Here is a 27696-nt window from a genome sequence, read left to right on the forward strand (position 1 = left end):
GAGGCTGGTTGCTACACAAGTGTGGATTTCTGGTTCACTTACAATAACAATATTAATATCCTGAACATTGCTTTGTGTGTGCAATAAATAAGATAGGACCAGCTGTCAATTATTGTGTCTGTTTAGGCCAATATTGCATGAACTAATAAAAAGCTCCAGCTGAGAGCAAAAAATTGCTGAAAACCCTAATGCCAAAACAAAAGTGAAACTAAATGCCCTATTTAATGAGCGGTGATACTTAACCTCTGCATTACATGGATTTGCAACCATTTTGATGACACAGAATCCTCAGACCATACACCTTACAGATGGTAGGTAGATTCCTTTTCAAGTGAAAGGCTGTAAGCCATTTTGGATTTGGCCGTTCTTTGGTTCTGAAAAGCATCTTGCATTCTACTGGCATTAACAAAGTACTGGTAGAGAACCTGCATGGTGTAGTGGTTAGGGGTGGTGGACTCTAACCTGGTGAACTGGGGTGGTTTCCCCACTCCTACACATGAAGCCAGCTCGGTGACCTTGGGCTAGTCACAGTTCTCTCTGAACTCTCTCAGCCCCACCTACTCACAAGGTGTCTGTTGTGGGGAGAGGAAGGGAAGGAGATTGTAAGCCGGTTTGATTCTCTTTTTAAAAGGTAGAGAAAATCGGCATATAAAAACCAACTCTTATTATTATTATTTATACCTCGACATAAAGTACTTAAGATACAGTCAGTTCTGAAGTGAGTATTAAATGGGGTAACTTGCTTTAGTATCATATGCAAATCACTATATATATATTTTTCTCCAGTACTTCTTTAATGTATTATCTGGATTTATCCTGTGCGTTGTGTAAAGTATAAAATTCATTTGAAAACTGCAAATATTGCAAGAACATTATGTGCATGGAATCCAACAAGAGGCATTATTTTAGATTTATCAACTCATCTGCTGTTGCATATTATGGTTTCCATGTCAAAACTTAGAAATAATTAGTAAAACGTTAAAATATAACTAGAGCTATTGATTATCAGGTTTCCACTGCAGATTTAATGCAGTATTTGACTGAACTTTTTTTAAAGTCATCCAAACAAACTAAACTATTTACAAAGCTGAGTGTTTCTCCCCCAATGACTGTTGGGTGATAGTCTTTTAAAACTCCACAGGCACTTGTAAATCTGTCTGAAGAATCAATACATATAAACAAGCCTTCACATAAGGAGAATTACAACATCAATCAGGAAGGAGTTGGTATTTTTACACCTCATTTTTAAAGTAAATGCAAAACTAGAAATAGTTCCATGTTGATAAGAATGAATTGCTGAACAAATACTAGAGCCCTCCGGTAGCACTTATTGGAATCATCCTGACAGTGAATCCAAGCGTTTAACAGCATGGACCCTGTAAAGCTGTCACTGATACTACCCTTCATGAGTTATACACTCCAGTGAAAGTTTCTAACAACTGCTATTCTCTGTGTTTCTCCAAATGTCTACTCAGAGTAATGCCATTGTGGAATTGTTAACGATGCAGCAACCTGATAGCCCATTTGAAACCGTATGCCTTGTAACAAGGGTCAATCATTTGGATACAAGAACACTAATTTATAATTAACCATGTTGTATGTTAACTAAGTTATAGTTATAATTAACTATGTTGTACGTTGGATCATATACTTCCTTTCCGCTTGCACTCCTCTTTGTTCACTGCTTTCCTCACCAGTGGAGGGTTTTCAAGGAAAGCAACGTTAGGTTTGCCATTATTGTCTGCCTCCACATCAGGACCCTAGTATTCCTTGGAGGTCTCCCATCCAAATAATACCCACTATGAGGTTTACCCTTTACTGTGATTAATTCCTAGGTGCCAACTACTGCATTCAGCACTACACATAATATACCTATTTCTAAGATCTTGCTAAAGATAAAAATAATGTAAGCATTTTATCTCGGTAGGTGGAGATATTGGGTTGAATCTCAGCTTCCACAAACTGAGGGAAAAGTGGGTCTTTTTCACCCTCCTCTTTCCTCAGCAGCTCCCTGACTGCTGATAATCTTTTGACTCACTGGAACTCTTGGCTCTTCCCCAGGTACCTGGCCTACTTAAACAGGAGCTCGGGTGAGGTGTGAGCCTCTGGGAAGAGCCAAAGGGTGAGACCCAAAGGACTATTAGTCTGTGGACTGGATGAGTGTCAAACTCTGAACACGAAGAGCTGCAGTACACAGGAGAATTCTGCCTCCTACATGTGGAGAGAAGCTGAGCCTGGACCTGCATTTTTACACAGGAGGGAGGGGATATGCCTTTCTGATGTCTGCTTTATACCAGGTGAGAGCTGCTTGTCTCTGTTTACATTCTTCTTTAATATCTTGCTTTTAAATACCAGGTCGGTTACAGGTAAAGTGGCAGCCATCCACGATTTAATTCTGGATGAGAGGGCTGACCTGGCTTGTACCACTGAGACTTGGTTGGGGGAGGGGGGGAAATGTTACTCTTTCACAACTATGTCCCCCCATCCCCAGGGTGATGCATCAGCATAGGCCTGGTGGACAACAAGGTGGTGTCACTGTAAATATATCAGGATTCTATCCCTCTGGTTTGATGCCCTGTCTGGGACTCTGCTGGGTTTGAGAGTGTGTATCTAGCGGTGGGAATGCAAGGAAGGGTAGGGATTCTGTTGTTGTACCTCCCACCCCACTGCTTAACTGTTTCTCCTGGCTTGAGCTTGTGAAGGTGGTCTCAGATATAGTGTTGAAGACTCCTAGGCGGATTGTCTTAGGAGACTTCTACACCCATGCCAAAGTTACCTTGCTGGGAGCAGCTCAAGATTTCACAAATTACAAAATCACACAAGGTTGGAAGAGACCACAAGGGCCATCCAGTCCAACCTCCTGCCATGCAGGATCGCACAATCAAAGCACTCCCGACAGATGGCCATCCAACCTCTGCTTGAAGTCCTCCAAAGACGGGGACTCCACCCCCCCCTCGAGGCAGCACATTCCACTGTTGAACCGCCCTCACCATCAGAAGGTTCTTCCTAATGTTTAGGTGGAATTGCTTTTCTCTTAGTTTAAATCCATTATTCTGTGTCTTAGTCTCTGAAGCAGCTGAGAACAAGCTAGTTCCCTCATTAACATGGCATCCTTTCAAATATTTAAACATTGCTATCATGTCACCCCTTAACCTTCTCTTCTCCAGACTAAACAAACCCAACTCCTTAAGTCTCTCCTCATAGGGCACAGATTCCAGACCTTTGATCATTCTGGTCGCTCTCCTCTGGACACGCTCCAACTTGTCAACATCCTTCTTAAATTGTGGAGCCCAAAACTGGACACAGTATTCCAAGAGAGGTCTGACCAATGCAGAATACAGTGGTAGTATTACTTCCCTTGATCTACACACAATACTCCTATTGATGCAGCCCAGAATTGAATTGGCCTTCTTAGCCGCCATATCACACTGTTGACTCATATTCAGTTTGCGGTCCACTAAGACTCCCAGATCTCTTTCACATGTACTGTTGTCAAGCCAACTATCTCCCATCCTGTACCTGTGCCTTATGTTGTTTCTTCCTAGGTGAAGTACCTTACACTTCTCCCTATTGAAATCCATTCTATAGTTTATGACCCAGCTCTCCAGTCTATCAAGGTCATTCTGAACTCTGACCCTGTCCACTGGGGTATTAACTACCCCTCCCAACTTGGTGTCATCTGCAAATTTAATTATCATGTCCTCTATTCCATCATCCAAGTCATTTATAAAAATATTAAATAGTACCGGTCCCAGGACAGACCCCTGTGGCACCCCACTGGTCACTCCTCTCCAGGATGAAGTTGTGCCATTAATGAGCACCCTTTGGGTTCGGATGGTCAACCAATTACCAAGCCAACTGACAGTAGCAGTGTCCAGCCCACCTTTTACTAGCTTTGTTTCAAGAAGATCATGGGGGACTTTATCAAAGGCTTTACTGAAATCAAGGTACACTACATCTACAGCATTCCCTTCGTCTACAATACTTGTCACTCTATCATAAAAAGACATGAGATTTCATGGTATTTATGACAACCATAGGCCTGTCTCAAGTAATAACAAACTCCACACACTGTGCAGATCACACTCTTTATCTGGGTAGGAAGAAGGTGATCTGAAGGTGGGAAATGAAAGACAATCCCTTTGTCATGGACAGATCACTACTTGCTGGGTTCAGACTTACAGGCATATCAAGACAATCCGCCCCATAGCCTGATGGATCCAAAAGGTTTTCAGGTGGCATCAGGGGATTTTCCTGCTGAAATTGTCAGAGTTCCTGTCGATGCCCTGGTTGAACTCTGGAATGGGGAAATGACCTGGGCAATTGACGCAATTGCACGTAGCTGCCCTCTCTCAAGTTTAAGAGCCCGGGCAGCCCCTTGGTTTACTGAGGGGCTGCAGTTGATAAAAAGACTGAGGTGGCGGCTAGAGAGGTAGTGGAGAAAGATGCAGGACAAATCTGACAAGGCAAGGGCTAGAACTCATTTGAAAGCTTACTACGTGGCGGTGATGGTGGCAAAGAAGCAGCCTTTTCTGTCAGCATTGCATTCGCACAGTGTAGACCTGCAAAACTCTTCTGGGTGGTCAGGAGCCAATTGAGTTCTGGTTGACAGGAGGAGGAGGATTGCTCTGCAGATTGTTGTGATCATTTTGCTAAGCACTTTGTGGACAAAATCTCTCATTCCAACTTGGGCTCTACATTAGCAGCAACAGGATAGTTCCAGGGTGCCCATTTGCCCAGTTGTGTGGGATAACTTTCAGCTTGTGCATTCTAAGGATGTGGACAGGATTCTTGGAAGTTTGAGACCTACCACCTGTTTGTACAACCCTTGCCCCTCATGGCTACTTAAATCTGCCAGGGCAGCTAGCAGACTGGGTCCATAAGACAGTACATGCCTCCCTGAGAGACGGGGTGGTTGCTCCTGCCTTGAAGTGAGCATTGGTGCGTCTATGCTCAAAGAAACCTACTCTAGACCCAGGAGAGTTGAACAACTACTATCCTGTCTCAAATGTATCATTCTTGGGAAAGGTAGAAGAAGCAGAAGAAGAAGAGTTGGTTTTTATATGCTGACTTACTCTACCACTTAAGGAAGAATCAGACTGGCTTACAATCATCTTCCCTTCCCCTCCCCACAACATACACCCTGTGAGGTAGGTGGGGCTGAGAGTTTCAGTCAGGTGACTGAAAGAGTGGCAGCTGGCCAACTTCAGAGATTCCTGAATGAAGTGGATTGTTTAGATCCATTCCAATCTGGTTTCAGGCCTGGTTATGGGACTGACATAGCCTTGGTTGTGCACGTCTTAAGGACCTCCCTGGTAGATGACATGTGCCAGGAGATGGACAGGGGGAGCGCTACCCTGTTAATTATCCTGGACCTCTTGGTGGCTTTTGATACCTTTTGATGGTATCTTTTTAGACAGGCTTCAGGTGTGGTGCTGGGGGACTGCTGTTCTGTCTCTTTCATTATTGGATTTCACACCCATCGATGACATGGAGAGGTTAATGACACAACAGATGTAAAAATAAACTGAGTTACTTTTAGTTAACTTTTTTGTCTTCTGAAAAGTTGCATGGACATTTCACCAGGGAGCTTCTGAGAGACTCTGTGGTGATTGTGCCCTAGTTCACACTTGATACACAAAATGCAGTGGGAAAAGGCTAATATAACTTGCAGCTGTACCCAACAATGCATAAAATCTGTACTCCAAAACTCTCAGTGGCTTGAAAGCCTATGGCAATACGAGACAGAATTACCCAGTGCTGTCACTACAAGTATGCAGGCCAAGGGATTGAGTCCCAGTTTGTCTTTCAGTCAGAACTGGTTCTTTGGCTGTTCTGAGCAAAAACAATAAAAGCAGACATACGTTGAGGCCACTTTAGTAAGAGAACAATAGCTTTGATAAGATATAGGTTAAAATGGCTCTTTCAAAGATATAGGTTAAAATGGCTCTTTCAAAGATTACTATTTAGATACCAATAAATTAGTATAATTACAATCAGTGAACCTACATGGACTTCCAGGGGCATTTCATTTTCCCCTTATCCCCTCGCCCACTATTTCTTTTTTCCTTTCCCTGAAAGCCCCCATACATTTTGCCTTCCTCTCCATCCCACCCACCAACCAACCTACCTTTAGCTCTGCCCCCCATCTCCAGGTTGCCCTCCCCCCCAGCAGTCTCTCCCTGGGGAGAGTCTGGCCGAGTTGCATGGTGCCAGGCCCAGTTGTGTAATTCCATCTGGGCCTATGTGCATGGTGCCATATGGGCCCAGTTGTGCAGTCCCATCTGGGCCAGGCTAGGCTCAGTTGTATAGTGATGGCTGGGCAAGACTCAGTTCTCTGGGTTGTGAGTTTCTGATGTCTGCTACTGACTCTGTCCCCAGTGAATCCTCCTCCATGAGGGGAGGGGACATGACAGGGGAGGGGAACAGCACCTTTGCAGGAATGTTTTGGCCTTCAAAAGTGCTCTCCCTAGGGCTTTGCTTTACATAAACCAAGGCTTAGAAAGCTCAGAAATATTGTTGTGGTTGACTGGCAACCTCCAAAATTGTCCTGAGGGCTGAATGGGCATTATTTTCTTAAATCTACATGTATTGTTCCTATTATTTTGGGAAGTTTTAATCCCCCAATGTATTTTTTTTCCAGTTTTTCCCCTCTGCCAACTCGAGACTTCCTTCAGGTTCATACAGAAATTCCTCCTATTTGTCCCTAACTCTATTTTGTGGATCTGTTGATCCACACTCCATAAATCTCAGGCATATAGAAAATAAGAGTAAACAAAACAAAATAAGGTGTTTTGTTCAAAAAAGACAAACCAGCATGTCATCATTATTAGGTTTCCATACTAGCTTAACTCCATTATACTGAGATGCTTCCTCAAAATAAAATAATACTAACATTTTTAAAATAAACTAACAAAGTTAACAAAGTTAAATATTTTCATACCATGGCAACACACCTAAGACTCTGGACAGTGTATTTGCTTTAAAACTTTTGTTTAGAGTTAGCATGCGTTGTAGCCCACAAATACATAAAATGGGGGAAATGGAGAATCATGAAACAGAAATACCAGTAAAAAGCCCTCCAAGTAAGCACAACACTGTTAACTGGAAAAATTCCTATTGGCCTTGGTATGTTGTACATTACGGAAACTGCTCTTCAACACTTGGAACCCTTTCCAATTTCTCTTTGGTGCCCTCGTCTTCACTCCCACTATAATTTACCTCTTGCAACATTATTATTGTTAATAGACAGGTTTCCCGTTTAGCCCCCACCTCCGTGTTCCAAATTGTGCCTACTCTGTGAGTAATGGAAAGAGCAAAATATTTAGCAGCTGTCAAATGTTGGTCTTCCTTGGCAAGCCCACTGCTTCAGTGACCTCTTAAGAGTGTTTTTTTTAAACTACTATTCTCCAGAAATGGCCACATGCTAATAGTGAACCATTTAACACGAAGAGTGACTAGCTAAGCATTACATCTAATGATCAAGAAGAGCTATGCACTAAACACTATGAACTTTGGGACATTGTCCTGTGCATATCAAGACATCGTTCATCTTTTCATATTAACTAGATAAATTTTGCCAGGGCCACCAAAATGAAAAAAAGCCATAATATTTTATGAGATAATTCAACACATATTCTTTTTTAGAATGTTACAACACAGGTTATATCTCTGTGATACCTTCAGGTAGTCAGATTTCTGTAACCATACTCAAGTATAGGTTCGCAGTGGCTGTAAATGTGATCAATTGAACCCACTAATGTGATCAAAAGTGAAGCATGTCCAGGTGTGGAACTTAATCAATGGGACTCAAATAGTTACCTGAATAATATAATTCAGTTCACTTCTATGGGATATAATTACATCTATTTCTGCACTGTACCCCAAATTATTATGAGGTCATAGTATCAGGTTAATAACTAGCTTTTTAAAATGTACTGTGAAACTAATGGGTACTTGCTTATGCTATTAATAGTACTTTGACACACTGTGATTGTACTTATACTTTGCTGCTAAAATAGTTCATTTTCAGAAAGTGATGGTACTTCCCAATTAATTCGATTGAAGTGTAGTCTGTTCTGATCACTTTTACAGTAATGTATATCAGATTAACACTTTTATTTCTTAACTATATAAGTTCTTCAGATTTTATAACCTAGGTTAAATACTTTAAAAATATTTTTTCTGAGATATTAGAGGGGAGAGTTTCCCTCAAAATCTTTACATTTTGACTTGTTTTTGGCAGACACTATTCCTTTAAAGTTCTAAGTGAAAGAACCCAGTAAAGTGCATGGAACGTGATACATCTATATCAAAAGGATAAAAATATCAGTGGCCCCGTCTGTGTTTGAACTCCTGGTTCCGTAGAGTCTAGGAATTTCAAACTGGAGACTTAAAGCAGAGAGTCATTTACTCTGGTATGAAGTGTTGATTTGGATTAACTTCTACCTTTTTATTTTACTTCAAGAAAAAAGACTCTTAACAACATCATTTCAAAGTATGCCTTAGATCAGACTTGTGTTGGCTGTCTTTTATAGTAATTTCTGTATTTGCTTATCTGATGTGAAAAAACCACTAGAAAAAATAACTGCATTTCCTGATTGGAAAATGAGCACATCACCCATTTTTAGCATGGTAGTTTGCTTTCCTTGATCACACAAACTACTTCTGCTCTTTAAAAGAACAACACAGTAATATTTATTTGAATGTATACTCTAATGGCTAAAGCCAGTTCCAGTATTTTGGAATAACCCCAAATGAACTCAGAAACAAATATGAAAATCTGTAGGTTCAGGACATTACTAAAATCATGGCTAAGCATTCTTTCTTATCTATCTATCTCTCCATCTGTATGTCTATAATGAAGGCAACTCCAGTTAATATTGTCCACATGATTTATATAGGAAAATTGTGCATGCCTGGATAGCTGCACTTTCTTAACATCATTTCTGCAAATCACATCTGTTTCAGCTTTAGTATTTCACTTGTGTTTTGCCAGCAGCCACAGGTTTTTAATGGCTACAATAAACTACAGAGGCTCATCAGATCTTTCTTGTATGTACTAAAACAATATCCCCTTCAATTAAAACATTTCAAGTAAAATCGTATAAACAAAAAGATGAAAAAAAGGGAAATTTAAATTAAAATCCAATTTAACTTTAAATTCCCATTCTGGAAGGTGACCAGAGAATAATCTTTGCCTGTGTTTTAGAACCCTCTCATTGGTGATGGAAGGGTCAGCTTCAAAATGCTTAGCCAATGGGCAAACTTCTCTCTGGCCACCTTCAAGAGAGGGAATTTACAATGTCAAAATGTTCCTTTCTTCTTAAAGTAGCCAGGATGACAGCCTTCAGCTCCAGGGTGTATATAAGCAGAGTCATCTGCCAAAATGGGCTTTTCCACATTTATGGCCACAAATCAGGATATCAGCTCTTTCTGCATCACAATTCAACCAAATGCGCCTCCACAGATGGCAGAAGGCCAATCTCGTAATGCTTGATGAAGGTGACACTGATGTCTATATGGCTACTCTATTGTTCTTTTCAACAAATGAGTTACAAAGATGAGCTCCTTAAAGGGCATTTATGCATGGGAGTTTTACCTGAGGTTCACTGCTTGTTGGACCCACACTTTCCTGTTGGGAATCTTTGCACCAGCAGTCTCAAAGCTCCAATCAAGTCCTGCCCCTTTAAATGCTGCTTACTTGTAGTGCTTACTGTGAGAGAAATCCCCCCCAAAAATTTTGCCACATAAAAAAGAATTTTAAGAAGAACAACATAAAAAACAGAGCAATGTGAAGGGGGGCGGGAGAAATCCAAGCCTCGGTTTTAAAAAGATTTTCTTCTGCTCAGAAAGAGCTCTGAGGAAGCAGGACGCAAGAAGGATGAAAAATTTCAATCCCCGCCTCTGGACATGCTGCTTTGTAATTGGCTGTGAGTGCAACCAAGCTTACATGCCCCACACTTTGTCTTACGCATGGGGATTTCACCCGGGCTTTGCTCAGGGAAGCTGGAAGAGTTGGGTTAATAGAGGAATGGGAAGGCCTGGATATTGTGAGGGCTGGCAGCGAGGTAATCTCTAATGGATGGAAAACTCATGCATAACGCCAAGAAACAACCCAGACAGACCAGGGGCAAATGTGAGTGAAAGTACCCATGCATAAACAACCAAAGTGTACTTTAGCCAGTGATCCTGAGGATTCTTTCATTTGTGGAATTTATGAATCTGTCCCTGGGCTACCCTATGGATTTCACAGCACATATGGTTTAGACTGCCTCCAACATCTTGGCATCTGTGGTGGATTCCCCTTTTTGTCCAAAGTGTTATTCTGCTTTCCTGGTTTAAAGGATAAAGAATGGCCCAAAATTTGTAGAGCACTCCCACCTGTACTTGTTAGGTCTTTCAGCCAGACTTGGAGCCCACAAGAAACTAGGTGCATTGGCTTTCCTTTCTTCATTGCTTAGCAGTAGGCCATGCTGCCTCTGTGTCCGTAAGCACTGAAGGAAATGCAGGATAATGTACAGGCGAAAGGGAGCAATCCCTCTTGTGCTGATGGCATAAGCTGCCTATTGAGCCACGGGACTTCTTTCCCTTCACCTTCCTTATCTCTTTGACCTAGAGCCACAGATCCCTATTCAGAGAAAAAGGAAAGCAGGGGAGATTAAAAACAAAACAAACAAAAATAAGAAAGTCAGAATCTGGAGCTCAGAGAAGCTTTGGTGGGGGGAATAGTCTTGATCTAACCCTAGATATATTACATTATTTTTATTTTAAAATTACATTTCCAAGTATTGTGTTCTGTAATTATTTTAATATATTAAAGAGTGAAGTATTGTTGAGGAGGAAAGGAAGAAAGACACATAGAACATTATGTGCAAAGCAAAATAACTGGTGTCCAGAATGGCATGTCTGCATTTTTTTGCAATATTCTGTGAGATCATCAGTCAAAGTAGAAAAACAAAGATTACTGTAAAAATAGTACTCTGCATAAACAAATTCTAAAATATGATCTACAAATAATATCAGCATTCTTCCTCATTTTTCTGTCTTCATTTTGTAGCTATCACTGAAATCGTTTGAATGTCAAAGTCTTGAAGTGCTGCTGGCAAGAGTGAAATGTATGGCACCAGGACTATGCATTGGAATAACAGAAGATCAAACACAGATCACATTTCAGCACAAATGAGCACGAAAGAGGGCAGACCAAGGGTTTTACAGAGCCAAGAGATGAGGGGAGATAGAGCATTCATGTACTCTAAGGCTGAATAAACAACAACTGATACTTCCTTACCACTGTTGACCTTTGAAACTTTCTTTAAGGTGACTGCGATCTAATTCAGCCATATCTGAGTAAAAGGATAAATTATTTTGTGATGACTTTTATTGTCCTACCTTGAGCAGAATCAACTTATTCTAGTCTGAATGGAAAAGAAAAGCAGTTTATCCCTCATCCTTTAAAAAGTGGTTTTAAGCATCATTTTGTGATACTACAAGCAACTTTCCCTACAATTATTTGGCTGACATGATGTTTAAAACACCAATAAAATCTTTACAGTGGCCCTGATCCAGTCATAGAAACTTTGGCCAATTTCATTGTGAGTGAATCATCTGCGTACAAAGAAAACAGCATTCATATAGAGTGGGACATATCCTGACAACATGTATGCAGCCTGACAATGTATTTAAAGTGGCATACATTGGACTTTACTATGGCTGCACCTTTGCACATCCAATGAACTTCCCTCCCAGTCAAATCACATGCAGAAAGCCCAGGCACATTACAGTCAGATGACGCTGTGGGCTCTGCCCAGGTTGGAGGAACAAGCTTACCCCATGGCATGGAGGAGCAGACAAGTCACTCAGGTGCCAACTTTCACCTAATGTTTCAGAGCCCCTGGCTACCAACACAAAACCTTTTACTCACATTCTCCACCCGCTTTGCCCTTTCTTGTCTACCCTCCAACCACCCTAATTCATTTCCCCATTACAACTAATAATGAAGCTCATTACAAACTAATAATGCATTCTCCTGGATTTAATAGGGACCTGAGATTCCTGTCTCAATACCAATACTGATTTATCCATGCCTACTCCCCTTCTGCATCTGACACCTAATCCAATCACACCTAATACAATCACGCTTGTTTTTGTCATTTATATGCTATTGCCACCGGGTGTCCTAATGCACTCCTCTACTTAAGGATAGATGGACTTACATTCTAGCTGTATCTGAAGAAGAGAGCAGTGACTCACAAAAGCTCATACCCTGCCAGAAATTTTGATTATTTTAAGGTGCTACTGGCATCTTGCTTTTTTCACCCATGTTACCCTTAGCATTACTTTCCTACAAAACTTCTATGTCTTCCATCCCCATTTCTATTTCTTCTCGCTTTCCATTTCCATTAATGAAAGGTTTTATTAGAACAAGGCATGTAAGAAACTGAATGTCCTGCAGGGGATATGGCTTGGATTTATGGCTTGTTTTAATGCTGATGCAATTTTATGAGTTTTTGATGATTTTATTGCATATGTTTTTAACTATGTGAGCTGAGCAGGTCTCTGGAGAAGTGGTATATAATTTATATATATATATATATATACATACATACATACATATACATATATAAATATATATATAAATAAAATGATCTGCCTAAGACAGGGATGGGGAACCTCAGGCCCGGGGGCAGTATGCGGCCCCCGAGGAAATTTTCTGCGGCCCTCGGCAGCTCCGGGGCCAGGGGGGGGGAGGCGTGGAGGTTGGGACCTGGTCGCATGGGGCCGGCGTGCACAGGTTTTTGGGGGGGCCCTCCAGGCCTTCTCTGCGTGTTCTCCCCTGGGGTTGCCAACCTCCAGGTGGTGGCTGGAGACCTGGAAACCGTAGTCTCCCCCCCGGGAGATCTACACCTGGTTATGGCCCCCAAATAATGTTATAAATGCGCAAATGGCCCTTGGCAGGAAAAAGGTTCCCCACCCCTGGCCTAAGAGAAGGTGAGATTAATAAAATGGGCCCCCAAGGAAGGCCATGATCTTAAAATGGGATAAGATTAATAAATTGGACCTTATGGGGACTGTATATCAAAGATTTGCAAGATATATCAAAGATTTGCAAGATAGGAACACAGCTTCAGGATGGAACCTAATGGCTACTGCAATGGTTCATCCTGCATGCAATATGCAGTTGTATGTTCTCCCATCTAGGGAACTGGCTGCTAGGTTCATTATGGACTTCCATAACAAATTCAAAACTGTCTGAGCTGCAGAGGATGGCTAATGGATATTAACTCCTTGGAGGATCAGACCTCATCCATGCAATGTGGCCCAAATGATTACTTTACTTACCATGACTATTAATATTAAAAGTTCTAATGTTGATTACACTGCTGCTACAATTCTATGGAGACAAATATTTATATTACTGAGCTCTCACATTAACATTTAAGTTCAAAGACCCAATGAAATTAGAGGAAATTTTCTCAAAACTTATTTCCTAAAGATATCATTGGGCACTAGATATTAAGAACAGTATTTGCTACTGATTTTGTTTTCAGCCTTGATCATTCTTTTTGTGTCTGTTGCCAACTTACCATTAAGCTTCTAACTAAACATGAATAGCATTGGTTTGGCCCTGATCTGGATAGCCCAGGCTAGCCCGATCTCATTGGAAGTTAAGCAGGGTCAGCCCTGGTTATTATTTGGATGGGAGACTACCAAGGAATACCAGAGTTGTGATACAGAGGAAGGCACTGGCAAACCACCCCCGTTAGTCTCTTGCCTTGAAAACCCCATAAGGGGTCACCATAGGGGGTTGGCTGCAACTTGACAGCACTTTACACACACACAAACAGAGAACTGGTTTCCAGGAAGACTGAACAGGATATTTTAAAACTATACAAAGTTTTAAAATATCCTTTTACCTTCGAGATCTCTCTTCAGTTTTCTTAAGTCTTTTATTAAATCTTCAAATTTTAATTGGGATGCCTGGAAGAAATCCTGTGGTTCTGGTAAAGGAAACACACTCTTGTCTGTCCCTGCTTCCTAAACAGGAGAGGAAAAACAAGCAACATCAATTTTTGAAAGAAAGAAATCAGTGCCCCCTTAACTACTAATGTAGATACACCGTTACAATGAATCCAGAGGGTTACATGCTGGAAAGACCAAGTTATTTACATCAAAAACCCAAAAGGAACATGAATCATCATCTAACAATCTAATTATACTAGTTATTTTAAACATTATTTATTTAGATTCGCATGTCATGTTATCCCAAAGAATGAGGATGGTCACAACATTAAAAAACCCCTAAAGATATTAATGCAGCTTTTCTAACAAGATTTATAAAGATTCTTGTCACAGGTTCAATGCAATTTAACTAGCAGTCCTAAAAATATTACTTTGAAATCTTGTAGCTCAACAAAAGGGTAGCAGACAAAATGAGTACAGTTCAAAATAGTACATAGAAGATTTATTCAAAAATCAACAAAAGCTCAGTCTTCATCAGCTGAGACACTATTTCAGATTTGAGTAGTGTGTGGCAAACGAGGGACAGAGACGATTTAAAGAGAATTTCAAGGCTTTCAACTAAATGCATTCACAATGTAATTAACAGCACCCAGTGCTTTTTCAATGTGTTTTGATTTTTTTTAATAACTCAATGTCAATAGCAATATCATTAACACAAGACTATGTTTAGGCACTATGTTTAGGTCCTTGGCAGACCTAGTACATTGTCCCATTTGGTTCTTTAAAACAGTAGGTGCATAAAACCAAACGACATTTATTTATGTATATGTCTGCCCTTTTAGTGTATAAAGTGAAGTGTGGGGTTCTATTTTGCATTACATGCTAAAGCCTCCTCTCTTGTCCATCTTACCTTACTTGACTTCATTCCTTGAAATACTTTTCTCCTTGACCAGGTGCACTTCAGAATGAGCCTAGATGGGGCACTGAATCAGAATGAAGGTGGGAGAAAAGTACTTCAAACAATGAATCACAACAGGAGCAGAGGGAGGCTTTAGCACCACTGACTCACATGTGCCTCTCACGTAAAAAACAGAAACAACACCTACAGGTAATAAATAAATTCATGCAGCTGGTCTATCATGTCTTATCTGACTCTTAGGGCGAAAACACATGGCCGCTTTATCCTCCTTTAATCCCTGTTTCAGCCAGGATTCAGCCAGGATCGAACACATGCCTTTCGCCTAATGTGCGTTCGATCCTGGCTAAAACAGGGATTAAAGGAGGATAAAGCGACCATGCATTTTCGCCCTTAGTTTACAGAACGTGTGAGTTGGTCAGACGTTCAGAAAGATGTTCCTGAGTCATACACAAAACATAAAAGGCAGTCCACACTGCCTGGCTAAAAGGTGCATGTTTTCATCCAGGGAACAGCATATGATGAAAAGGTACAAAATTAGGCCTAAAGAAAAAAAAATCATATTCCATGGTTTCTAGACTCTCTTGATTTGATACCACACCTTCTAGATGTATGCAATTCAACTGATGAATTGAATTTCCCTGATGCAGGGCCCTATGGGTGGATGCTGTGGGTTAATTTTAACTTGGCGTAAGAGGAGCTATCTTTATTGTCTGCTAGGTTTCTATGGCTGAAAGTGAGCCTTTGCACCCTGACAAGTTTTTATGCTGGCTTTGCTATTCTAAAAGTACTATTGTCAAAGAAAACAAAACCTCCATCCTTGGGCGCTGATAAGATGGTACAGAGTAAAATTTACCTTCCCTGTAGCTATAAGAAGCTAAATACAATTTCTAAGCTGCATAAATGCCTCAATACTTGCCTATGTCTAATTGGATGGGATAATTTTTCTTTTCCAGTTCTTCCCTAGTAACACTGTGACGTAATTAAAACTATAAAAGTTGTATGCATAATGAGCTCATTAGAACGTCCCTGTCTTTAAGTGACTTAGACTAGGTGAACTTCTCACCTTGAGCTTTTAATAAAGGATTACTTTAAAGGCTCTGTTTTGTTTGGAGTGCATCATTGGGCAACCCTCATTGGAACCTGCAATAAATTTCCTGTCATTTCTGATTAATTCATTCAAAAACCTAATCACTAAAATATGTTTAGCAGGGGGGGAAAAACCTCAGTCCAGTGCCTCTGTCCTCATGATAGTGTGTGTGAGTCATCAAGTCACAGCTGACCTATGGTGACCCCATGGGGTTTTCAAGGCAAGAGACGTTTGGAGGTGGTTTGCCACTGCCTGCCTCCATGTGGGCTGAGAGGGCTCTGAGAGAACTGTGACTGGCCCAAGGTCACCCAAGCAGGCTTCATGTGGAGGAGTGGGGAATTGAATCTGGTTATCCACATTAGAGTCCACTGCTCTTAACCACTATAACCCGCTGGATCTCTTTACAATAGTAAAGATTGTAGCATGTATTTATTTTGGAATTAACTGAAGAGTACTGCCCACACCACACTTCCCTGTCATACCACCAAGCACAGATGTGAAAGAGGCCAAATAAATACTTAGTTACTGTCCTGCCAGTGCACAAGAATTTACTCTAATAAATAATTTACCTTGTCATAATGGCGTAGGAAATACGTCACAACATAATCCACAAGATTAATTCTAGCATCCTAAAAACAAAGAAAAGATTCAACAAGCATTCAAAGGTATCTCTAGAGATGAAATGAGATTTTTTAAAGCAAAAAAACCCACTGCAGTTTGAGATATGAAAAATCCCTTTCATTTAATAAATTATACTAAGCTATTGAATTCCAAAATAATCTAACATTAAAGGTGCGTGAAGCTGAAAACACAGGGATTCAAAATATAATAAACTACAGTTAATCTGCCCTACCTCTTTAAATTCAGTATGTATAATAAAAATAAGACTATTACTTTATAAAAATAGTGAATGAAATAAGATAAATTTTATTTTAATGACATTTATTTTATTAACATTGACGTGGGAATTACCTGTCTCTTTTATCCAGACAACCCATGCAATCAGTGCTTTACACTTTATTTGTATAATATGTGACCTGGCTACAGGCAAAGGGTTTCATATTAGCAGCCAAAACCTAAAGACTTCTGAAGCTAAAGTGTATTGGATGCCCATAAGACCCTATGCCAGTGAAGCAAAATAAATGGTTTTCCTACATTAGCAGTGATGTATGGCAGTAAGCATTGGTATAGTTGGTTGTCTTGTAAGGATATTTGGATTTAACTAGCACAGGAGAAAGATGCAATGGAGTGGTGGTGGATGCATGACCATCTCACTGCACGTTATCTTCAGGCAGATGATGGGAAGTCTTAAGCGACAAAGCAGTAGATCCAGTAATCTCTGTCCTCCTTACCACACATAAGATGCTGTGATAACTTCTGCTTGAGTTGCCATAGTGATTAAGCACTGGGCTGACAATTTTACAGATATAGCTAAAATTATTTCGCTAATATAAATCCCAACCCAAAAACCCACCACTTTATATCAAATGAAATAATATTGCTCATATCCATGTATTTCCTATTGTTATATGGGGTACGGAATCAATTTAGTCAAGCTGAACTAGGAAGAAAGATAAACTGTGCTTCAGATATGAAATCACTAGTTATAGTAAATTATTAAATAGCATAAAAAGAATGACATTGAATTATATTATATGTGGAATGTCTCTGAAGTGTATTAGCTTTTGTAGAGCATACAAACAGCTACCAGATTAGGGTTTAACTATGCAAAATATATCAAGAGGATGTATTAAATCTAATTTCAATTTTATTACTATTGTGCAGCAGTAAAATAGTTAACTATATGAGCCACTATTTGTTATAAATGCAAAATAATACAAAAAAACTTTATTGGCAGCTAGGGCTGCCTGCTTAGATGAGACATAGGGACAAGGGAATCAGACTCTAATTTATAATTTATTATATTTTTTACAATAAAACCTTACTAATCCATATTGATTTTGATTGGTACTGACACAATGAATCATAACAATCCCTTTGTTGTGATGTCTTCACTATGAATCCCCTAATCTGATGGGATCATAAGACAGCAATAGCCATCGATCATGAACTGTTGTATCTTCTCCATTTGCTGCTGCTCGGAAAATTTCAGGTTTGGGTTTAATCGGGCCCAATTTATCTGGTAAACCTGAAATAAGCCGAATACCCCTACTGGTAAATATGGGTATTCGGCTTATTTCCAGGTTTACCCAAAAAATGGGGCCATTTATGGGGATTTTTGGAAGCTCCGGCAGGGGCATTTTTTGAGGTAGAGCCCCCAAATTCACAGCGTAGCTTCAAGGGAGTCTCCTTACATGACCCCCAAAGTGTGGTGAAGATTGGGTCAGGGGGTCCTATTTTATGGGGTCCAGAAGGGGTTATCCCTCTCCATAGAGAAATATTGCAAACTTCACTATGGAGAGGATCAATATCTGTGAACTGTAAGTCTCATGTGTAACAAGCAGCAGGAGTCAAGAGAGAAACCAATGGCTATTCATGGCTACTAGTAAAAATGGATACTAGTCATGATGCATATCTATGCTCTCCAGGATCAGATGAGCATGCCTATTATATTAGGTGCTTTGGAACACAGGCAGGACAATGCTGCTGCAGTTGTCTTGTTTGTGGGGTTCCTAGAGGCACCTGGTTGGCTGCTGTGTGAACAGTCTGTTGGACTTGATGGACCTTGGTCTGATCTAGCATGGCCTTTCTTATGTTCTTATGCCTTTTAATGTAGTTCATTTAATGAAAGTGAAATACTTACTCTACTTTTTACATCCTTAAGTTTGGGGAGTATTTCCAAACAGAAACCATCTGCTTGACCACGTGTCCTATTTCCTCCATTCATGTAATTCCCAAAAGCCAGAATCAAACCCAAAACTTCTTTCACAGTTTTCATGTCCAGCAACTCCTGAAAGAGTAAGGTAAGTTTGTTAACATCAGAGAGTAGAGAAGAAGGCACACATCTTTGAATCTCACTTCATCTCCCCATTTTACTGTCCTAGCTTAGACTGTATTTGATTTGGATAATTTATATCCCTCTTTGCTGTGTATATAAAACATTATATAGAAAAAAACCAATCAATAGCATAAAAAACTAAAAGACACATTACCCATCCATGCTTATTTAAAAAAAAAATCCTTCTAAAGAGACGTTTTGTCTTCTGTTACTAAAGTCTTAATTTGGAAAGTTTTGAAAATAATTTCTGATTTTCTCACAAATGGACACGTGCCATTTTGCTATAACGAAATGCAATTTTTAGCCTCTTAAAGCAGTTCTATGACTGCTTCACCACCAGTCAAGATCCACTATTCAGCTTCATGTTGCTTAATCTGTATCTGTGGCAGCAAGATAAATCAAAATCTGTCCACATGCCAGGGCAAGCAGAGGGCCATGTCCCCAAGGAAAAAGGTCAGATCATGAATGTAAATACAACAAAGCAAATCTGTGCAAAAATTAAATCGAAATATTGAAAATTCAAAATACACAAACCTAAACCAGCTTCTCTATTCCTAAATTGACACTCTGATTCAAAAGCCACATACAATTCCCCACACAGGCACAGTGGAATTTAAGTCTCTCCTTGTTGGTGGAAACTCCTGACATCCCATGCCTAAATGCAGTACAAGCATGGAGCTCATGTATTCCCATAGTATTTTAGGGTGGTTTTTTTTGTAAAGTTTGCTTTGTGGCATTTGAATTCAGTTACTTTAACAAATGATGAATTCAAACTAAGCGTGCATTTATGATTCAGATCTGATTTAAACATTTACTCAAATATATTAATATTCTACTAAAACATTTAAGGCATTTGGTTTTAAATACAAGCGAAGCAACCGAAATACCACAGTTTCATTTCTATTAACATGCCTAAAATTTCTAATGATTTTGAATTATTTCAAAGCGCAGGAGTAAATCATTAGAAATAATATCAATAAGCAACATTTTAAAGAGATTTGCAGATTTTTATTTGGAATTAAGTTCAATGAGGTTTAGCCCCAAACTAAATGTGCACAGGATTGAAGCCTTCATTCTCCTTAGTTTTGACTCAGCTACCTTGGAAACACGATTAATAATGTCCACTTTACGGTGCACTGCAGTTATCCCCTCATTGAAAACTGATTGGAAGATTATACACTGGGCCCGTTCTGCAAAATTGGAAATCTGGGATAATTCATACAAAAACCTGCGGAAAGAGCAACAAATATTTACTATTAAAATTCCGATCCTATATTATTTTACATTCATTTGGTACATACAGAGTATTATTACTTGTTATCACTAAGCCTCCAGAAAAAGAGACCAACTCAAGATTTCTATTCCATACTACATAGTGACATATATATATATATATATATATATATATATATATATATATATATATATATATATGAATGAGAGAGAGAGAGAGAGAGAGAGAGAGAGAGAGAGAGAGAGAGAGAGAGAGATGCTGACCTCTGCTGGATGGAGAGTTTATAGATCCTTTGTTTATTTTTCCAGTGTGGTTGTTTGATATAGATGACTGGGTTGCTTCTTAAGGCAAGGCTTAAACATTGATCCAAAAGTGTCTGTGACCAATCAATCATTTTCAGGACTCAGTCCTAAATACATTTGTTGGGGAATAAGGCCCACTGATGCTGGTAGGCCTTGCTTCTAATAAACATTCTTAAAATCAGGCAGTTAATCCTATTCTATCTATATGGAACCACTGAAAAGCTGAATGACGCAGGGACCAGAAGGCGCTGTGCACTTGTAAACTATGAAAAGTTCAGTGTACCATTTAGGTCATCTAAACCACTTTTTGGGTACCCCTTCCCAAACAATGTTCAGTGCTGACTTGTTACCGTAGTTTAAGGCTCTTGGTTTGTTCACAGTGTGTTACTTGTTGAAATGGTGAGTTGATCTTACTGAAGTTATTAATTGGCTATAGCAAGATACTGGCCTATTTAATGTTATAAATCAAAAGAAATGTACTGAGATCAGGCTTTTCATCAGGTGTGAACAATTTCAGCTGACCTATGATTCTGGTTCGCTCCTTGTTTCTTTGCCACCTCCTTCTGAAGACTTGGGGCTGGATCTAAGCTCTCCTAAATACAAGTAATTTGCCAAAAAAGAACTTGCCGGGCTTCCACAAGCAGCTCCTTGCACCCCATTAAGCAACTGTTAAAGAAGCTCAAGAACAATAAGCTCTGCAGCATGCTGGGGTACCACAAAAAGCGGCATTTGCATTATATCCCTCTCCTCACTCTTGTGCAAATGAAACAAGAGGCAGGTGGCAGCTATTTTGCCAAATTTTGTTGACATGTGGTGCATTGTTCTCAAGGTTTCCCCGTCCTCAGCAGTGAGGAGGAGAGGTACATGAACTGCTGAGGAAAGGGAAATAGCCAATTGCATGTCACTTTCTTCTATTTTTTTTTAAACAAAAAGCTGTTTTCAATGCAGCCTCAGAGAACAGAAAAGAGGCACATCTTTCCCTTTCCCTTGTAGAGGAAAAAGCCCCTTGGGGAAGATTTTGAACAGAAAAGCCATGAGAAAAGAGTAAAATAGCTACAACTCCACCTGTTATTCCTGCATTCTCTACGGCAGCCTCCTGAGACTGCTTTTCATTATTTTGTAAAAAGAAAGTTACATACAGATTCTATAGCAGTAGATAAAAAGACCCTTTTCCTGCTCATCCCTGCCATGGCATAATTGCTCATGGTTGGGTTTTCTTTTTATGTACAAGAGACTGGTATGGTATGAGAAATAACACTACACAGCAATAAGGTACTCTGATAGTTCAGGAAACAGGATGAGATGCATCTATTGCGGTGCAGTGTAATGACTCAAGCTGTGGTATTGCTCTGACATCAAGGGCAAATATACAAGCAAAGATGTTTAGTATAGTTTTGGTGTCTTTACACTTAAAACTCTTACTAGATAAAATGCATCAGATAATATACTGTATTAAACTTGCAAAAAGTGTATTTGTTTGAGTAAATGGGAAAGGGCTATAAATACATAAAGGTTTCAAACATGTTAATCTCCTGTGATCAGCAATGTAGGAAAATACAGCTTTTATTAAGAATGGTGGAACTGTCAACTAGTTAAGGATTTTTAGTTGATTAATCATTTGTCTTTTAAACCATTAAATGTACAATTTATATTTTATTAAGACCTTAGTAGATCTGTGGCTTTTAAAAGATACTTAATTATTTATATATTTTCTACCCCAATTTCTTCCCCCGATGGTTACCTGAAGCACTTACAACATCATTCTTCCCTACTCCATTTTATCCTCACAAAAACAACACTGTGGGGTAGATTAAACTGAGAGTGACTGGCCCAAGGTCACCCAGTGAGTTTATATGACAGGCTGGAGATTTAAACCAAAGGTCTCCCAGATCCTAGTCCAACACATTAAGCACTATGCATGACCCTACCAATATATGTGTTTACCATTTTGTGTGAATAGAGCAACACATTTATTTTCAAGGTTCAGTACATGTAAATATGTTCCCTCGATAATCTGGATTTTCAGTCTTGTGTACTGAAGCTGGAAATATGCATATTGCCCTATTCATTTCACACAGAAATGGCAAACATGTATTGAGAGGGTTGTGTGAGGCATGTTCTCCTAATATACATGTCAGGAGTACTAAAACTGTAGTGGTTGAAAACATCTTATGCTACTAGCAACAGATGATTAATCTATAATTTGTAGCAGTTGTTGAGTCGAAAATGTGAGAAAATCAAATTTGGTTATTCAGGATAATAATCCCTAAACATTGGCCATAACATATAGCTATTACTACCAAACACATCATGCTTTGCAAAATGAAGACCTTAAATAACACAGATTCAGTGAACAAATACTCCAAATGCTGCAACTCAGGCAAACAGCATGTGCTACTTTGTGTCCTCAGTGAATGCTTGTTAAATGAAAATCTATAACTGTCCCTACGGGTAGAGATGAACTTGAGGATTCTTTCTAAACCACAGCTGCCCAATTTGATCAAGGAGTATTCTGAGCTGCCAAACTTGCCTTCTTGCTGAAGCATGCGTTTGGGACTATGCCTTCCTGTGATTCCTCCCTCCTGTAGTATTGTTACAGCATTTTCAAGTGATATAGTCAGTGCTACAGCATTCACATAGCTTTCTTTTATCACTTAGAAGCTCCTTGATCCATTGATTTTGAGCAGCGAAATTTCAAATCTAGCATTCGCATACATTATCTCACAGACTTCACCTAATACCCAGCATACCAGACAACTGTATATTGTCTATTTTTAAAAGCTATAATCGTTCACTGGGTTGGTACAATCAGGGCAAAGTAGTTTACATGGCCTGCATCTTTATGATGGAGTAATGTGGACAGTATTGTATAACATTTTGATTTCACACTTCAAGCTATCAGTCTGCTAGACAAATAACGTACAAGCAACACAGACATTGAGCATACATTCCTATGCTCAGTTACATGCTGAAACCCAGTGCTTTTGGTTACTCCAATAAAACACAGAATTATAGCCTTTGTTTTTTCAAATTGCTATTACCCACATTCAAAGAATGATGCTCAGAGACTGAAAGCATGGCACCCTGAGGTTAGGAAAAGAATTAGTGAGTTTAAATTACAGGAAGGTAGACTTAGGCTCATTAAGAAAATGAAATGGTTAACAGAATGAGCTGTCTAATTTTACGAATCTCTATCCAAGGAAACTCTAGGCAGACATCTTTGAGGGATAGTTTAGGTATAGGTTCTCCAAGTGTTAGGGTAGGTATTTGTATACCCTTAAAGGAATACCAGGGTTGCTGTGCAGAGGAAGGCACTGGCAAACCACCTCTGTTAGTCTCTTGCCATGAAAACCCCAAAAGGGGTCGCCATAAGTCGGCTGCGACTTGAAGGCACTTTACACGCACAATGTTATTTTATTCTAATCAAAATGATATGCCCTCATTCTCCTTTCAAGTTTTTTTCATGATGAGAAAATACAGGAACAACCCCCCCCCCATCTTACTGTTCTGGTTTGTCCAGGAGTTTTACTTCTTCTTCTTTTGAAGTGTCATAATACTTCTTTATTTTCTCCAGTTCGTCACTTTGTGCTCTCTGTGATTTCAATGAAATATCAGCAATAAGTTTCATTTCTTTGCCTTACGGCGAAAATATCATGTTTTGACACAATCAATTTTGAGAGTGATAATCTCTTTTGAGGAAGAGAAAGGGATTCAGTGATTCAACTGCAGCTACAGGGGATTAGCTGCATATGCAGCTCCTTCTAGAACTAGAAGCCAATGGAAATAGAAATGCACTTGTGTGTCATTACTGATCCCAAAGTACCAACCAACTTTTCTGCATAGATTTGGCTTGCTGGATTGAGGCAACTGTGCTCTGTTTAAAAAGTGTTTCTTACACAAAATACAAAAGACACTGTGGATCCTTTATCCACACATGTCAGATTGACAGAGTTCATATGATTTTCAGTTTCATTTATCTTTCATTCATCCCAATACGAAGCCATTTTACATTTCAGAGTGTATTGATGAGCTTGTTGCAAAACTATAGGGAAATAGCTAACTAGTGACGTTGAAGCTCAGAGGCAGAATACATGCCTTCTATGCAGAAGATCCCAGGTTCAGTCCCATGTATGTCCACATACAGGGTCTTTCCATGTACAGGCAGTGAAAAAGACCTTACTCTACAGGAGACCTCCGACAACTGCTGCCTGCTGGAGTTGACAATGGCAAGATCGCAGGGATGGACAGGCCATTTAATTACAGGGAAAGTTCTCAGTGGCCTACTGCACTGGAGAGCCACTGGCAGCCAGGAGTAAGCAGTCAAATCCCAGTAGCTCTGCCAGCACTGCAGGGACCATTCAACTCAGAGCCAATCAGAGGTCCCAACAATGGGTGCTGGCCAATCCACTGCCTCCTTCTGCACTGCCATCACCTGGTGACACCCCTCCTCAGTGTTGCTAGCTGGGTCTAAGAAGAATGCCCCCTGCAGTGCTCGTTGTAGGGCTGCACAGGCCAGTCACTCCTGAGCCATCTTAATTTCCCAGTCCACCCTTGCAAGTAAGGTGGACCAATGGTCAAACTCACTATAAGGCAACATTATAGCCCACAAGCCAGGTGAAAAGGCAACAGGGCTTACTCATAACTGTCATAATGCTTAGGGAATTTAACATTCTTCATATTTTATTTGCAAGAAAAAAGGCTAATTTTTTTCTTTAGTGCTAATTAGCATAATTTTCTTTTTACATTTTTCTGTTTAGATTTAATTTTAATTTCACTTTGCACAATTTGGCATACTATGATCAACAATGGACAGTGCTGCCAATTAGATATGGGTCATTAGCAACATCACTGAGACATTTTTGTGACATGTTTTTGGGAAACACATGAAGGGGCCCAACCAATATGGTCCAACCAATATAGTCCATACAGCATCTTGGAGACTGTAGAAGTTTTAGTATATGCATTGTGAGAGAATCACACTGTGCTGTTTCCTAAGTGTGCAGTCCAATGGCCAAACCAGCTGTAGAGGTTTCTGAGGATGATGGCCTAGGCAGCAGAAACTTGCCGCCTCCTGATCACACAGATATTGCAGAAGAAATATGTGGTGCTAATGGCAGTGACGTGGGGCCTCAACCTGTGCAGTAATGACGGCAAACCTGCATACAATTTTCTTTTGTTAAAATATTAACATTCAGCCTCTCCTATGATTGAGATGGTTAACAACCAATCTGTTGGTGGTGGCAGATTCAGGTTGTTAGCCAAGCTGTTGTGCTAAGTGAGGGGTGTTTATCAGTAGTTGGTTCTAAAACTTGAGTAAGTAAAATACCACCACCAGTTATCTACATTTCATAGTTGTGTTATTTTCTTTGAAATAACTTGGACATTTTTATCTGGGGATGGGCTGTGGCTCAGTGGTAGAGCATCTGCTTGGCATGCAGAAGGTCCCAGGTTCAATCCCCGGCATCTCCAGTTAAAGGGACCAGGCAAGTAGGTGATGTGAAAGATCTCTGCCTGAGACCCCGGAGAGCTGCTGCCAGTCTGAGTAGACAATACTGACTTTGATGGAACAAGGATCTGATAAAGTATAAGGCAGCTTCATGTGTTCATCTGATTGTTCTTGAGAATAAATGCCTTGGTCTCACAACATTTTTTAATTAGGTGGACTTTTGACAAATGTGGTAGTAACTTAGCAAAGGAGACAGAAAGTATGCAGGGAACTGCGCAATATGTTTGAACAAGACAACAGCTATATCTGATGGAAGCTGGAAAACACAGAGAATAGACTGCAACAAAATAACATTTTTACTGAAGAAAGACAATACTTGTAAGGTGGATACAGAACGTGAAACTGGAATATCTCACTGTGTGTATGTAAACTAGCCAAACAGGAGTTAGTGTTTTAATACTTACATTTTCATACAGTGCTTCCAGTGTTTCTAGGTCTACTACTGAATCATCCAAATTCAGTATAGCTATAGAAAAGAAAAAACAATAAGTTAATCAGCACAGTGTGCTAAATGAGTTCAGGGCTCAAGCATCATTCTTCTCCAGCTGGTACAAATTTGCAACATCCAATCTAATCCCACATATACAGTATAACCCCAGGATTCCTTTTATCATTTTGGGGTTTTTTAAACCCTCAATTAATTTTTTTTGGAGGTTTCAGTTTTTTTTTTTTTGTAGGTTTCAGTTTTTTTTTTTTTTCCCCCAAACCTGGGGCATTTTTCAGCTTTGTAGAAAGATCTGTCTTGTTTGTTCATAGCTTGAATCACCCAATTTAAATATCCTAAGATTTGGCTATTAGATTAGACAACTGAGGACCCGCAAGAAACTTGTGGGAGTGGCTATCCAATCCCCCCAACTTTTTCCCCTTTTCCCCTACTTCTCTCAGTCTCTCTTTCTCCATCCCGCCACCCCTTTTCTTATCCTCTTTCTCCCCCATGCCTGTCACTTTCTCTCTCGTTCTGCCCTCCACCTCATCACTCTTTTCCTCTCCACCCCACACACCATCACTCTCTCTTTCTGACCCTCATAATTCTTCCAGCCACCCACCTGCCTGGTCCCCTCCTAAGAAGCAGCAGCAGTGGCTCTACCAGCCTACTCCAGGTTGGAAAATTCCTGGAGATGTGGGGGTAGAGTTTGGGGAAGGCGGGGCTTGGGGAGGGAAGGAATCACAGCAGGGTATAATGCCATAGAGTCCACCCTCCAAAGCAGCCATTTTCTCCAGGGAATCTGATCTCTGTCATCTGGAGAGCAGTTATAATTCCAGGTGATCTCCAGCTCCCCCCTGGAAGTTTGCAACCCTAGTTCCCATGGAGGAAATGGCTGCCTTGGAGTCTATGACATTATACCCTTCTGAGGTCTCTTCCCTCCTCAAACACCACTCTCCCCAGGCTCAACCCCCAAATCTCCAGGTATTTCCTAACCTGGAGTTGACAGCCCTATGTCCCTCCCACCCAACAGCCAACGTACATTTATCTGCCCCTCTTTCTTCAGCTCCCCCACAGCAGCTTCTACCGAAGAAAACTGTGGACCAGTTTTGTGGTGCCAGTCACTGGGCCAGGCCCACTTCCATGGTAGGGAACCCTCAAGGACTTGGAGGGGGTGGTTCTTCACTTTCCCCTCTATCCCCTCCCAACACAATTTCCTCTTTCACTCCCTCTGGCAAACCCTGTGTCTTCTCCCCTTCTCCTGTTTCATTCTCTTCTTCTCAAACATTCACCAAACTACCTT

At 40.2% G+C, this 27696-nt stretch overlaps 1 protein-coding gene across 1 annotated transcript in view; it reads right to left on the reverse strand.

Moving 5' to 3' along the window:
• FMN1 (formin 1) overlaps window positions 1–27696 on the reverse strand; it is a 172851-nt gene that overhangs the window by 34385 nt on the left and 110770 nt on the right. The window contains exons 9-14 of the mRNA XM_056851867.1: window positions 26374–26435; window positions 23967–24055; window positions 20026–20155; window positions 18733–18879; window positions 16538–16597; window positions 13917–14037 (exon numbers count right to left, since the gene is read on the reverse strand). Coding sequence (XP_056707845.1) covers window positions 13917–14037; window positions 16538–16597; window positions 18733–18879; window positions 20026–20155; window positions 23967–24055; window positions 26374–26435 — 609 coding nt within the window. The remainder of the gene's footprint in view (window positions 1–13916; window positions 14038–16537; window positions 16598–18732; window positions 18880–20025; window positions 20156–23966; window positions 24056–26373; window positions 26436–27696) is intronic.

Source organism: Euleptes europaea, chromosome 6, assembly GCF_029931775.1.
Source record: "Euleptes europaea isolate rEulEur1 chromosome 6, rEulEur1.hap1, whole genome shotgun sequence".
Lineage (NCBI taxonomy): Eukaryota > Metazoa > Chordata > Lepidosauria > Squamata > Sphaerodactylidae > Euleptes > Euleptes europaea.